The sequence below is a fragment of the Fimicolochytrium jonesii genome (assembly GCF_025526975.1).
Source record: "Fimicolochytrium jonesii strain JEL569 chromosome Unknown EV422scaffold_12, whole genome shotgun sequence".
NCBI lineage: Eukaryota > Fungi > Chytridiomycota > Chytridiomycetes > Spizellomycetales > Powellomycetaceae > Fimicolochytrium > Fimicolochytrium jonesii.
Window position 1 is genome coordinate 684,149 of NW_026515679.1, and position 13,845 is coordinate 697,993.

Consider the following 13,845-nt stretch of genomic DNA (forward strand, 5'->3'; position numbering starts at 1 on the left):
CTGCTGATGGCCGAGGGAGTTCCAAGGGGTATGACTAGCAAGGGGCGGTAGGGTACGCAATAGAGAAGTCTACAGTGTCCATATCCACAAGGCGTTGATGCTATCGTCATATATTAGGGCAGTGAGACCACTTTTGCCTTCAGGTTCAGGCTCTGCAGCGGAGATCTCCAAAACACCTGCGCTATTGTACTTCGCCAGATCCCGCGACAAGACCTCTTTCCTACGGATGGCACACTGCTCCGTCTCTTTGCTGAACTGTAGGTCAGATGGCTCATACCGAATCAGGCGCTCGGGCGTTGCTTCCTTCCATCGTTGGAGTATGATGGGGTGACAGTCATCGAAATTCTCGAAATATACCTCAAGCAAGCAGATTGTTTCGGGAAGTTTCCGTTTTCGTGATATCAACTTCGGTGGTTGGGCGTGGTAACCCCGAAACGGTGTCACGTTAGGAAACTGTTTCCAGTTTGAATTTTCCTAGAGAGTTCTTCGCGCCAACGCGAGCGTTTGCACTTGATCAAAGACAGGCCGGCTCTCGAAACATCCGAATTTTTCGGAGTGCCCTAAGGACTGTATGTGGCTTCCGGAGCGTACGTGCAGTAGACCGTGTCCGCAAGGCCGTCCATAAATGAGTGCATGGACGAGTGGGGAGGCCAAAACCCTTCTTCGAATCGTCTACCCGTCCATGATCGTATCCGAAGGTGTGATGACAGTAGTCGATCGATGGTTGTTTGAATTCGAACAAGGGTGATGATCGAGGTAATTCTAGCGAAGGCTAAGCGGTTCCATCGAGGTACTTCTAGCGAAGGCTAAGCGGGTTCCATTTTCTTTGTTTTGTGGCCGCCACATCGTCGGGAAGGAGCCTGAAATCGAAGCTCTTTAACCACCGATACCGCTCCGGCATCAGAAAGAGCGCTGCAAAGAGGGAAGCCCTCTGCGAGCTGTTGCGAATGAGAATCCGATTCGTGCTGTGCTAGAGTATCGTTCCAAGTAAGGCAGACCAGAACCATCCGATGCCGCTCTGGTCCTTAGACATGGTAAAATATACGGGGTAGACGCTCCATGCCCTCCCAGCACTTGATGATGGCGGCGGTGTTGCTTCTGGCGTTCCATCTTTAGAGGAGGAGAAGGAGATTGCCGGCTTGATGATTTGGAAACGGTCTCTTCTAGTGCTCCGCTGTGATCAGCGTCACGATGTCCCCCCAGCACCTAATCTGCCTTGACGGCGGCGGTGGATCTTCGGGCTCTGAGCGCAATGAGGAAGAAGTGCCCGGCGAGAGCAAGCGGCAAGCGGATGGCGGGCTTTGTGATGGGCATGCGATGGATCCCATTGCTCCTCCAACAACAGCCTCGACAGCAGTCCAAAGCCTGCCGACACTGAGGGGGCTTGAAATCGATAGTTTGCCGAGGTGACCTCAGTGCTCACCTTCTTGGCGAGGGAACTACCTACTTCAGTCTTAGACGTGCTGGCGCTTGGCGTCGGATGCCTCTCAAGCGTGCCCTGCCAAGGAAACCCACCCCAACTAGAGGAGGGTCAAGACCTTCTAATAATGTGTTCAGGAGGTGGCGAGATTTTTCTTTCTTGGGACAGCCCAGTAACGTGACAGCAATAATCCTTCAGGCCCCATCAGGAAGAAAAGGTCGAGGGAGGGCGCGAGGGTGTGAACTATGTCGCCCGCTGTCGAATTCCCGTCAGTCTTCTGGCTTTCGGACACCCACTGCCAATCGAGTCCGGACAGCACCATCGGACCATTTCCCTTCGCCTCTTCTGCTCGCTGTTTTCGTCGCCATCGTCCATACCGAAACTCTTGATCGACCTGCCTTCTCCCTTCCTCCTACCGTTGACCTCTCCTCTCCAACGTTGTGGTCCAGACAGCACACGCCACCTCCCGCTCGTGCGGACGTGCATCCGCAAAATAGTCGAAAAGCGCGTTCCTACGTAACCAAACCCGCTTCCGCCATCGAAGTCGTACTATTTCCCTCTTACTCGCTAAACCCCACAAAGTCTTTCACCCAGCCATCCGCCCTCCAGGTGCTATAACAGATGCTGTCCGCTCAGTCCAGCGCCAAAGCGTCCTCCGCGACGACGACGACGACAACCCATCCCCAACACCAACACCTCAAAATCCAGACAGAATCCAAACACGATATCGCATACCTCCGTGCCCTGCTTGCCCAGCATGCGCTAACCGCTGTTGACTCGCACTCAAACCCGCAACCGAAATCGAAACCGCAGAGTGGATCCAACGCTGGTGCCACGCCCGCGCCGAATCGCCCCCAAAGGACAAGTCATACTACGGCCGCACCGCTCACACCCGCCCAAATAGCAACCCTCGAAACACATATAACCCACTGGCTCAACACAACATTTGCCCTTGCATCACACTCGATTCTCATCAATGGGATCTCCTACGCCGACGCGCACGCGCCGCTTGTGCCGGAGTACGAGGCTGTCGATGAAAGGTTGAAAGCAAAGTGTGAGGCGGCGGAAGCGCGGGTGAGGGATGTGACGGCACGGGTTGCGAGGTTGAGGAGGGAGGTGCCGGGGCGGGTTGGAAGGATTGTGGAGGGGTTCTTTGCGGGTGGTGATGGGTTTTCGGAGGAGGTGGTGGAGGGTGATGAGGGTGTGCAAGACAAAATGGATGTGGACATGGCGGAGGACGAAATAGAAGCACACCCACTCCACCAAACCCAACTCCTGCCCCATTTCAAGACTATGCTGCCCCGCACTCTCACCATGCACCCGCAGCTCGCTCGTGACTTACCGGCGCTCACCGCCAAATTGGCCCGTGCGCAAACTGTGTTGAACGATCTCGCTGCGGCTTCCAATGCTATCAACAACAGCAATACGAGCGGCAGCAATGGCAATAGCAACTCCAATACCCCGCATTCATCGCCGCCGCCTACCCGCCCTGCATCTAGGGTTCCTGATGACACGACGAAAACGAACACGCTGACGCCACGTACGGCGCGTACGGGATTGTTGGAGGTGTTGAAGTGAAGGAAATTACAATGTCTGGTGATGGGATGAGGATTGGGTGTAGAGAGGAGAGGTTGGCGGTTGGTTATGGGAGAGAGCGAAGACGCGGAGATGGAAGAGATGTTGGTCCATGATTGGGCCAGTGGACGCTTCAGGGGCTTTTCTTTAATACCCAGTTTTGTAATGTGCGGGGGGCGTCGTGGGTATGTCATGTGTTCAATAGAAAAGTATCTGGCCGAAATCGCCGCTTTGCGTTCCTTTTGATTCATTCCTTTTGCTCCCGACACACATCGACACCCGAACGTTTGCACATTCTCGAGAACACAAAACTCTGAAAAATTGAGCCCCCGATTCGATCGCAGCTAAAAAGCTACCGAAGTTCACATGTATCTACGTAGCTGCTGTCACCGCTCCGCTTGATGATAGTTACTTTCCGCAAGCGGAGGGTGTCTATATGTGCGCACGTCGTCATACGAAAGCGGATACTGACAGGGGAAACCAACGTATGCCTCCATCAGTGGATCTCACTTGCGATGCAGAAATATATCAGCGCACAACCCCCTCCCCTCGCTCGAACATCACCACCAGTGTAAATGGCGACGATTCCGATAGGCTGGGGTAACGTTCGAGGACGTTTCCCAAAACAAAAACCGGGCCTCAATCAATCGACGATGTGACACTGCAGACGCCCCCGAAGCCGTCGATGGGCATGAGAATGAATCTCGCGGGTTGGAAGGGATATTACTTCCCTCCTCGTTTACGACGACCAATCTATTCATTTCATTATGCAAACCTGCGGCCAAAGACATGAACGCGTGAGGTAAACGCGTAAGGATTGCCGGATGGGGGGGAGGGGGGGGGGGGTGGGTGGGGGAAGTCGAAACATATACGCCAAGGAGACCAGTAAAGCAACAGCAACGCATATATTGGGAGAAGGCGTGCGCTTCTACTGTATGTACAGGCCTAATGTTCCGTTCTACCCTAAAATGTACAATCGAAGAGTGGGGGGGCCACCGTTGCAGCGTGGTGATTGATATTGTTCGTATCCCCCATGGTTTGCCGTATCTCCCTACATTTCTATACTATCCCACAGAGTGCGGCATTGTAATCCGCACCTCCACCAAAGGCGACGGCTTCCTTCCCTCTGCTCTGCTCTGCTCTACCTCCGCGGCTCACATCGCCTTTATACGCTCGCCGCGCACCACCGCGCGCCTCCTCCGCTCATCCAAACTCATAGCCTTCCTCATCTCCATCGCGATCGCAAACGTCAACGCAACCACCACCCCATTCCCAATCTGCCTCGCCTGCTCCGCCGCCGTTCCAAACAGGATCCAGTTCAGCGGTAAACCCTGCAGCAGCATCTTCTCCAGGAGATTCAGCTTGCGGTTGAACAGCGGGTGCGCGTCGCCTTTTCGGATGTCGCAGGTGATCGTGCCGAAGGTTTGCCCCGCCTCGGCCCACCGGGGGCGTTTGCACGGGTCGAAATACTCGTTGGCGGGGATGAGACCGGCGCGTTGGAGGTCGTAGAAGGATTCGCCATGCTTGAGTAATGGGATCCATCGTTTGACCTTTTCGGAGAGGGGGGTCATGGCGACGGAGGGGTCCTCGAACTCGTTGTCGGCGATATTCGCTAGCGCGTCTTTGGGCGCGGGCGCTGCAAAGAGGGCCGAGGTGGCGTTTTTGTATTGATGCGTTGGGATGGGGGCTGCGGGGAGCGTGCAGCACGACGGGGCGTAGACGAGGAAGAGCCGATTTCGATCCTGAGGGACGCCAAACGCCGCGCTATTGCATTTGAATTTGCGCACTTGGTATTTCGAGAGGAGCAAGAAGGCCTGGTATGCGGCGAACGTTCGGGGCTGCTTGTGTTCGAGCTCGGGCACGTTCTCCAGCATCCCGTAGTGCGCAGGGAACGCTTCCAGGATCTTGAGGGAGATGTCCTGCATCAACGAAGTTCGGTCGAATTCGGATTTTTCGCAGTCGGGGTTCCGGTTGAGGTTGCTGTTGTGCGTACAGGGGAATGTCGTGGTGGCTACGCCGATCTGCGAGGGCAAACGAATCTTCTTCAGGTGGATGTCCCGGAGAACTTCGGAAAAGTCGCAACCGCCGTAGGGCTTCTCCTCGGTCGTCGAGTCTCGCGCGTGCAGGACCTCCACGCCGCCGGGAAGTTTGGAGTTTGCGACGTTCGCCTTCAATGCGTAGGGGTCGTTCTCCACAACCCACTTCTTCGTGAAGCCCGCGGATTCAAATCCACACCCGGCGACCCCCGCACCCGCCCACAGCTCGCACATATCTTCATCCGTTCTCGCGATTGGATACTGCTGCTCAAATTGCGGGTACTTTCTCGCAATGTCGTCGTCGGGGTGAACATGTGCCAGGCCTCCTTGCGAGGTCAAGTAGAAGCGGAAAAAGTGCACATAGCGTGGATGCGCGCCGTTCTTGTACTCCTTGAGGTGTGCCGGGACGCCATCCTCGCTGTCGTTGTACTGCATTACAACCGTCCTCAGATCATAGGGGTCGTCGACTGTGGCGCTATACGGAGCCGGTTCCAGCACCCACTCGTTCTCGAACACATCCGAAGGCTTCAGATCTTCTTTGCCGTGGCATTTGCACTTGAATTTGCGTCGTGGCCGCCGGCGGAGGTGATCTCTCAGTGGCGAGAACTTGTATCCGTGTACTGTGTGTCCCTCAATCTCGGTTACATGCATGAGCGTCGGGCGTTCGTCGCCGTCATGGATGATCATGGTGGCTGGGAGCTCGGGGAGTTCGCGGCGGAAGACTTCTTTCTCTTTGTGGTGGTAGTTAACGTATGCATGTTCGTCCTCAATGTACCGGTGCCGCACCCAGATTTGATCGTAGTCGTCCGGACATCTCTCCGGTAAACGGTGAACCCATGCCTTCTTGATGATGGTGTCGATGGGAATGAGCTCTCCATCAGGGTAGCCGTCGAACTTGTCCGTAGCAAAGTACCAGCGGTGGTCGCTGAACGTCTTTTTGCAAGCATCCTCATCGATGTAGTCGAAGCGTTGACGAACAGGATCGTCGGAGTCGTCGTCTTCGTTGTGTGCGGGCCCTGCAAACAAGGTCTTTCCGATGCTTGTTTCGCCAAATGGTATGAATCGATTCAGCACAACGCAAGGACGGCCTGGTGCGCCTTCGAAGAACTTATCGATGACTCCGTATTCGAGTCCTCGTTGCGGATGGCAGAGAACGACATGATCCCCTCGTTCATAAGGCTCTTTACGATGATGGTGCTCAACGAGGATTTTGGTGAAGTAGTCGACGCCTCCAACAGTCTCGAGCTCCCCTTGCCTCCAATAGGCCCCGCGCAATCGTCTGGAAGGGAACGACAATGGTTGTCGTGTTGGGATCTTTAGTAAGCGGCGATCAGGACTCGCAAGTTCCTCCCAATCCAACCCGCCAAGCTTGTCATACGCATTAAACACCCAGGCGACGGTCGGATCCAACACAACATGTTTGATCTCCAGCGGCTCCTTCTCCTTCCGCATCGCGGCGCTGAATATGTCGGCAAAGCGGAGTTTCGCATGGGGTTTGTCGATGTTCCAGTAGTGATCCGAAAAAAATCTGATCTCCCTGTACTTGTCTCCAAGTCGTTCTTTTGCAAGCCGATGGATAACTTCTCGTTGACTGATAACGAACAGAAGCGGTGTGGGGCAGTTCAAGCGTTCGAGTTTCTTGCGGACGATCGGCTTGTCGCACCACCAATTGAGGACAAAGCAGAACCGTTTTTCTGGGTGGCATCCTGCCATGTGGATGAGTTTCAGAGCGACCTCTTCGATGAGCCGAGCCTTGTAAGGCTTGCGCTCGGGTCTCCCGGCTGGGTGGCGCCGTGGTTGTGTTTGGCGGATGGGGGCCATTGCGTGTGGAGGGTGCCATTGCGCGTGGAGATGTCCGAAGGGACTGCTCTATGTGCGCTTTTTTGTGGGGGTGGTCAAGGCAACGCGCGGCGACTGCGACGACCGACGCCTGCACTTATGGTCGCGGTGCAAGAAGCGTGCGTCCACGTGACGCTGCCGTAGTTTATTGTTTCTCGTCCCATGCGTCCCACCGCTTGTCCTGACGGTAGAGAGGGGAGAGGGGAGCGTGTTGTCCGAAAGGGGCGGGCGGACACGCGGCTCTCAGTGGCCATTCGCCCCGGATCAGACAGCGACCCGTTCAACCCCCCCAATCAGTATTCTCCATCTGCTTGTGATCTCACCCCACAACAGCATATCGCCTGCCGTACATATCTAAAACATCACGTAAAAGGTTTCACTCGTCGAGTACCTTACCTCGTGCGTTTGCCCAAGCCGAGGATCTCTCAACCCTTTGCGGATTAAGCACTGCATCCCACTTCACACCCTCACCTCACACCCCGCCCAAGATGATGACCACAGCCTCCCAAGCGGTCCCTCACTCCTCCTCCCACACAACCCAAACTGTCCCTCCCCCAGCCCTCACCACCGTCCTCGACCTCTGGAAAGCTCACAAGGCCTCTCTCACGCACACCATCCCCTCCGCAGCCGCCGCGCTGGTCCCCATCCATTTCGCCCACGACGCGTCGGTCGTCTGCGTCCCTACCGCAGCGGGCGGCGAAGAGATCAAGGAGATTGAGACGTTTATCAGGACCCTTGTTGAGCAGCAGAATGCGGGTAATGCGGTTATGGAGGAGAAAGTTTTGAGCAGGATTGTGGATGTGGATGAGGGGAGGGCGTCCATTGCCGAAGAGAGCGTAGTGACGATTGTGCATGATGCGGTTGTGGATTGGCTTTTGCCCGATGTGAAGCCGACTAGAAGGCGGGTTGCTATTCCTATGGTATGTGCTGTGTTTCTCTCCTTTTTGGTCATTGCAAGTCAAATCTTTTATTCGCCATACATGCTAACCTTCTATGCACCCATCCAGACCACGTTCGTAACCTTCACCGCCGAGCCCAAGATCCAGACCAAGCGCGTGTACTGGGACCAAGGCAGCGTGATGAAGCAGATCGGCCTGCTGCCCAACTCGGTCTACTGCAAAGCAAACACCACCGAGACTACTCTTCCTGTATTGGGACCCAAGATCGTCGACAGGCTGCTCTTGGACGCTGAGCATGCCACTGCCAATCTGATCCTGAAGGAAAGGAGATTGGAGAGTGGGGTTGCTGGTATTGTTTCTGGAAAGGTATGGTGTCTGAAGCTGTCGTGCGAGGTTTAAGCCGTCCGGATATAGGTGCTCATCAACATACATTACCCGAATGTTACAGGAACCTCTCCTCGTCAAAGCCCAAGCGCATGAACCCGCACACGGGATCATCCCCCAACACGAAGACGACGTCGACACCGATACGCTCCGTCTCGCCCAAATCAAGCGCCAAAACCGCCTCTCGGCCTCGTTCGCCCTGCCCGTTGAGGAAAACAACATTGTGCCCTCCTCCGCGCCCCTCCCGCAACAAGCTGCCCGTCCGTCGCGCGAGCAAACCACCAACTTCCTCACTGATGACGCGCCTAGGGAAACACAGCGCTCGTCGACTAGGATTCATCACGAACAGGCCAACAGGACCTCCAACATCTTTGGTGACGACCCCGTGCCGCTTCGTACGTCCGTTCCCATCGACGCCAGACGGTTCAAGTCCAGCTTTTCGTTTGGAAACGAGGGTGAGGGTGAAGCCGCGCCCGCGCATAACGGTGAAAGACGTCACTTAAGCCGGCCCAACACCGCTGCCGCAGGCAACGATAGTCGAGTTGACCAGGCGGCTAAGCACCTGACCCGCCGCGACCCCAACTGGTCATCTGCCGACGGCCCCACTGTCCGAGAAACCACCGACAACGCCTCCATTTCTGGCAAAAAGACCTTTGGCAACAAGCACAGCGCGGACCATTTCATCGACACGGCCGTCTCCTCCACCTCCTCCTCCAGCAGCGTCAACGGCGACGACCCCTCTGTGCTCGCCGCCGGCAAAAAGCATTTCGGACCCGCTGACCAAACCTCCCATTTCGCCCTCGGCCTCACCCCCCTCACGCACTCGGAGCTGCAGCGCCCTCATATCGGAGGCAAGAAACATTCCCAGCGCGCCAACGACGACAATGACATCTTTGGACACCATGACGCGGACTTGCACACTCATCGTAGGCATTACGCGCCTGGCGGCAGTGAGCGCGTGGCCTTGGCGGCCGCGGCGGAGGCAAGGGATGGGGAAGGGTTTGAAGGGTTTGGACATGGGTTTGGAGGCAAGCAGGAACGGCCGAGGACGGCGAGACGTGATCCGAATGCAAGAAGTGTGGAGAGTGAGGTGGTTAAGCCTTCTAGCAGGTATGTGGTTGTGGCTGGGCCGCCTCTTCATATCCCCTTTATCGTGCTTACCTTCCCGATTTTAACAGAGTCCTGCGTCCACCCGGAGGCGGCCAGTCCTTCACCTTCGGATAACGAACAGAAGCATATGTTTTCGCTTATATGTATTCCGCGGAGGACACTATAAGATTGATGTGAATATGAGTATGGACTATTTACCGAGGAATTATGGGGGATGTGATGGGATGAGCGGTTCTATTTGGTTAATGGACTTGGGGGCTGAGAGCTTCTGTAAATGTACTTTCTCCTTATGTGAATTGGATCTATGTGATTGATTTGTTTGCTGTCTGGTGTGGGGACGCTGGGACGAGCTGGGACGTAAGAAGCGTAGTTGAGATGAAGTGTGGCACGAAATCCTCCAATCATCTGACATTTGCATCCCCACGGGAAGGGCAACTCGAGCACAACAACCTCGAGAGACAACAATTGTAAGCAGAGTGCCGTGCAGCGTAAGGCGCAAGGGAAACACTTCACCTCAAAGAAAAGACGACGAACCTCGCCACAGAAGCCATCCTGACAACAGAGCGATTCTACCCTCCGCCGACGTTACCTATTGTCCTACCACGTCTGTAGGAAAGACATCTTTTTCTGCCGACTGCAGTATCGAATTGCTTACGCATCCTAGGGTTCCAAGACGGAATTGGGCGAAGTGCTCAAGCGGAAGATGCTTCAACTACTTCCAGATGAGGTGCTCACCGAAATTTGGAAGCTTCTTGCTCTCGGGCGTGGAACAAGCAATCGGCTATAGTCGGCTGAGATCCCATCCCATTGTACTCCTGTTGTTTGTCGTCCCTTGCCAGAGCTGCGTGGGAATTTCCGTATGCGGATTCAACGGCTCTACATGGACTGAAGACTCTTCCGCGTCCAAAAAAGGAAGCTTGAGTGTTTGACCAGAGGGGATGCGTCCGTGGAGGTAGCTTGGTGCAGTTGCAGATTTCAACGGCTCTGAATGGGATGTTGCAGATGTCGTTGTCCTGTCTGCTGCAAATATTGAGAAGAGGCCGACGCCGGGATGTTGCAATATGGGGAAGCGCTCCTCTTTGAACTTGCTAGCGCCGCTGAGACTACGACAGCTGGAAGCAGTCCCCACCAGCAACCACTAGCTAAAAGGCCCCAGACGGGGAGTGTGACCCGTCTCATTCTTTACACGACGAGAGTCGGGAGAAGCGACGCTGGCAAGGGAGCGGGAGGCTGGCTTTCAACGCAAACTAAGCGGCGGGATTGAGAAGAAACGCGCTGTCAAACGCCGTCAGTCGGCGGTTAGGGTTGCGCTTCCTCTCTTACCTCACTCCTCTCGCTTGGCCTCTTGAACCTTCCCAAAGGTTTCTGTTCCCAGCGATGCCGTAGCGCGTCCTCAAGAATATGCCCAAGACGAACAGCAGGGCGATTGCGCGAGCCGGCCGGCGCGTTAGGAGGGCCATCAGCCAGGCGGCGGGGTTGTGTGCAAAAGTCATGTTTGTTGGTTCTGCTTGAATCTTGAGAAGGGCGCCAACAAGCTCTTGAGTGAGCTCTTGAAATTGAGTTACTGTGAGAGAAGCATGCACCCACGTGACCCTGCTGTAGTTTATTGTTTTCTTCCCTTCCTACATGTCGGAGTCCGTTGTATGTAGTAGCTTTCTCCTTCCTCTTTAGTCTTCATACAGGTGATAAACGTTGTGAGAATAGACTCTCCCGCCCGCGGCCCCAAGTCTTTGGTTTCTCCCATTCCTCGCCCCTCCGTCTGTCCCATCATCTGTCTCTCGACCTTGCTTGCTCAGCCTTCTCTACTACTCCTCCTTTCGTGCCCGAGTCCAAAATGGCCCCTCCTGTTCCTCGCGTGAAAAGCGCTGCCATATACGTCCTCACCGACTCGTCTTCTACATACGTCGCCGTCCCTGCGTCCGCCTCGGGCCGCCGCGCCGACGAGCTTGGAATATTCCTCGAGATTATCTCAGGGGGTGCCATTCACCTGTCCTCGGACATTTTCCTCACACTGAAACGCACCGGTGAAGTGGTTGCAGCACTTACCAGCGATGCCATTGTCTATGGAGGCGTGTACACTCTCACCGCAACCTCGCCGGTTCACTTCGTCTACCCTTCCGAAACGCCCCGCTTGTTTCCGCCGAGTCGAAAGGGTACGCCCACCGCCTCTCTCACAACATCGCGCCCAGGCTCACCCCGCGACACGTTGCTCGTCAACGCACAGGACGTACAGTATGTGAACATAAACCTAGATACACCAGTGATTGAGTCAGTGTCCGTGCGCAACTGCAGCGGCTGGGGCAAGGGGCTGGCCAAGCTCGGACGCGTGTATCCAGCTTTATGTTCACATACTGTACTGAACCGTGATATCCGTTCTCGCGAGAATATCATACAGCGTGACCGCTACTGCGTAGTCACCGGAACCACCAACCTGAATTCACTCCGGGGCTGTCACATTATCCCTTTCGCATGGAAGAAAAATCAGGTCGTCGGTTCCCTTCCCCCAGCCGTAAGGGATCACATATTGGAAAACCTTGGCGCAGCCGGCATCGACGACGTGAGGAATGGATTCTTGGCTACCCGTGACTTGCACGACGCCTTTGACCGTGGAGAGTGGGCAGTGGCAAACTTAGATGGCCGCCCCTGTTTTTTTGGCATCTCGCCTGAATACCACGCTTCGGACCACCATAGACAGCCATTGCGCCTTCCCGACGGCGCGTTTCCGGACGGCGAGCCACTGGTGGACTACTTTCCGGACCCGATACTCTGGCAGCACCATTTCCAATGTGCAGTCTTCCGCCACATGCGTGGCGGCGGGGAGATAGATGATGACCAACGTGACCCAGACGTGGATCCTGATGAACTGCGTCAAACCGTGCTGGATATGGAGGCGGAGCTCGAGAGCATCGATGCAGAGTTGGGCCATCTAGAAGGTAACACCAAAGTTTCACAAATCTTACTTCTTCAACATTATCATTTTTCATGCGCTGACATTTGCCCCGCCAATTTTCGCAGAGGTCGGGTTGGGGGAGGCGGTGAGGAAACTTCGTGCGGATGTGGCCAAAGAGTACTATGGTCGAGTGGACACCTATGGGGTACCTGCAAACATTCCCGCCGCTTATCTTTAGGGCGGCGCCTAGACGGCACACTGGATTTCGTTAATCGCACACCGGAAGTCGTTAATCGCACACCGGATTTTGTTGGACACACATGGGGCCGTGACTTTATAATTCCACTTATGAATCTATTGCAATTTTTTGATTGGCTGTGCTTCCCCAAACCAACCAGTCGGCCGCAAAGCGTAATTCTATTAATTTTACAGTAATAGAACATTGTCCATTCTCTCTCCCCTATAGCTGCAAACATAAAGTAGAGCCAATAAGAGGTAAACAGAAAGAGCATCAGATGCAATGGATTCCATCCTTTGTGGAGTCTCAGCTCTCGGTCGGTCCGTCATAAACAGCCTATTGACTGCTATTGTTAAAAGGGCTACTGTCAATAGGGCGAACTAGATCTTAGAGGGACGAGCGTGAGATCCGAAGAGGCTGGTATCATTGAAAAACACAGTGGGTTGATGCCGCTGTTGTATGAAGAAACGCTTCATCCGGCCAGCGATGAGGGAGGGCTTGGACGCATTCGACACTTTCGGTCGCTGAACGCTTATGACCTTTGGGCACCCAATGCGATGACACCCCGGTTGGCGACGCACCGGAACCAAAGGCAAGACTCAAGAGGCAGGCCGGCCAGTCACAATGTGCTCGGCTGACGGTTGTCCAGCGGCCTCTACATAGATCTACTTAGGCATAGCTAGTACATAGCTCCCTGATTTGAGAACGTCCAAAGCCGTCCCGTCCCCTTCGTTGGCTGTATTGTTACATACGCTCAGTCAGTCGCACGGGATGATCCACGTCCAAAACAAACATCAATCATCATCATCATCAACTTGTTGAATTGAATCATGAAAGCCCACGCGCGTGGTTGGAGGTGCGCCACGCTTCTCTCGTATGATTCGGATTCGCAACATCTGAGCATCTAAACTAGCCCATTCCTCCTTTACCAACGTTTCCAGCTTGTTGAGGGTTTGTGGGCGCCGTGCTTGCACCCGACGCTTGAGAATGGCCCAAAGATTCTCGATCGGGTTCAAATCTGGGCTTTTTGCAGGCCACGGCATGACAGGGATGAGCCATTCCACAAAAAATTCCTTTGATTTGCGTGAGGTATGAACCGGTGAGTTGTCTTGTTGAAAAATCCAGGCCTCATCTTGGGGATTGTCCTGCACAATCCAGGGAATGAAGTGCTGCTGAAGGATCCCACAAAAAATGTCGGAATCCATTGTACCGCGGAGAGCAGCGAGGGGGCCAGAATTGTCACCTAAAAAGCAGCCCCAAAACATGATGGATCTGCCACGGGGTCCGACCGCTTCTCTTGAAGGCAATCTGGGTGCAGACGCTCCCTGTCGTGCCTCCAGACGAGGACTCGGCCCTCTTTCCCCAACTCCCAAGAGGTTTCGTTAGTCCACACAATGTGAGACCACTCTGCAGCAGTCCACGCCTGATACTCCCTAGCAAAGTCAACCCGTGCC

The 13,845-nt window shown here is 54.9% G+C and overlaps 4 protein-coding genes across 4 annotated transcripts; 3 read left to right on the forward strand and 1 right to left on the reverse strand.

The window, feature by feature from the left end:
- Positions 1 to 1,736: 1,736 nt before the first annotated feature.
- EV422DRAFT_530501 (uncharacterized protein) lies at positions 1,737 to 3,259 on the forward strand. Its single transcript, XM_053070404.1, has one exon. It carries the CDS (start codon positions 2,042 to 2,044, stop codon positions 2,996 to 2,998), a length of 957 nt encoding a protein of 318 aa, XP_052925556.1. The 5' UTR covers positions 1,737 to 2,041; the 3' UTR covers positions 2,999 to 3,259.
- A 622-nt stretch (positions 3,260 to 3,881) lies between these two features.
- EV422DRAFT_530503 (S-adenosyl-L-methionine-dependent methyltransferase) lies at positions 3,882 to 6,940 on the reverse strand. The gene has a single exon (XM_053070405.1). The coding sequence runs from the start codon at positions 6,850 to 6,852 to the stop codon at positions 4,150 to 4,152; it is 2,703 nt and encodes a 900-aa protein (XP_052925557.1). The 5' UTR covers positions 6,853 to 6,940; the 3' UTR covers positions 3,882 to 4,149.
- Positions 6,941 to 7,097: 157 nt separating this feature from the next.
- EV422DRAFT_66664 (uncharacterized protein) lies at positions 7,098 to 9,437 on the forward strand. The gene is made up of 4 exons (XM_053074287.1): positions 7,098 to 7,790; positions 7,878 to 8,135; positions 8,218 to 9,263; positions 9,332 to 9,437. Exons 1-4 carry the CDS (start codon positions 7,359 to 7,361, stop codon positions 9,375 to 9,377), a joined length of 1,782 nt encoding a protein of 593 aa, XP_052925558.1. The 5' UTR covers positions 7,098 to 7,358; the 3' UTR covers positions 9,378 to 9,437.
- Positions 9,438 to 10,856: 1,419 nt separating this feature from the next.
- On the forward strand, positions 10,857 to 12,614 carry EV422DRAFT_66693 (uncharacterized protein). Its single transcript, XM_053074288.1, has 2 exons — positions 10,857 to 12,196; positions 12,279 to 12,614. Exons 1-2 carry the CDS (start codon positions 11,098 to 11,100, stop codon positions 12,389 to 12,391), a joined length of 1,212 nt encoding a protein of 403 aa, XP_052925559.1. The 5' UTR covers positions 10,857 to 11,097; the 3' UTR covers positions 12,392 to 12,614.
- Positions 12,615 to 13,845: the final 1,231 nt, after the last annotated feature.

Excerpts from the sequence above, each read along its gene's own strand:
- EV422DRAFT_66693 (XM_053074288.1), top strand. The coding sequence starts at position 11,098 with ATGGCCCCTCCTGTTCCTCGCGTGAAAAGCGCTGCCATATACGTCCTC. Across the intron at positions 12,197-12,278 it reads AGAGTTGGGCCATCTAGAAG|AGGTCGGGTTGGGGGAGGCG; the intron begins GTAACACCAAAG and ends CAATTTTCGCAG.
- EV422DRAFT_530501 (XM_053070404.1), top strand. The coding sequence starts at position 2,042 with ATGCTGTCCGCTCAGTCCAGCGCCAAAGCGTCCTCCGCGACGACGACG.
- EV422DRAFT_530503 (XM_053070405.1), bottom strand. The coding sequence starts at position 6,852 with ATGGCCCCCATCCGCCAAACACAACCACGGCGCCACCCAGCCGGGAGA.
- EV422DRAFT_66664 (XM_053074287.1), top strand. The coding sequence starts at position 7,359 with ATGATGACCACAGCCTCCCAAGCGGTCCCTCACTCCTCCTCCCACACA. Across the intron at positions 7,791-7,877 it reads GGCGGGTTGCTATTCCTATG|ACCACGTTCGTAACCTTCAC; the intron begins GTATGTGCTGTG and ends GCACCCATCCAG. Across the intron at positions 9,264-9,331 it reads GTGGTTAAGCCTTCTAGCAG|AGTCCTGCGTCCACCCGGAG; the intron begins GTATGTGGTTGT and ends CGATTTTAACAG.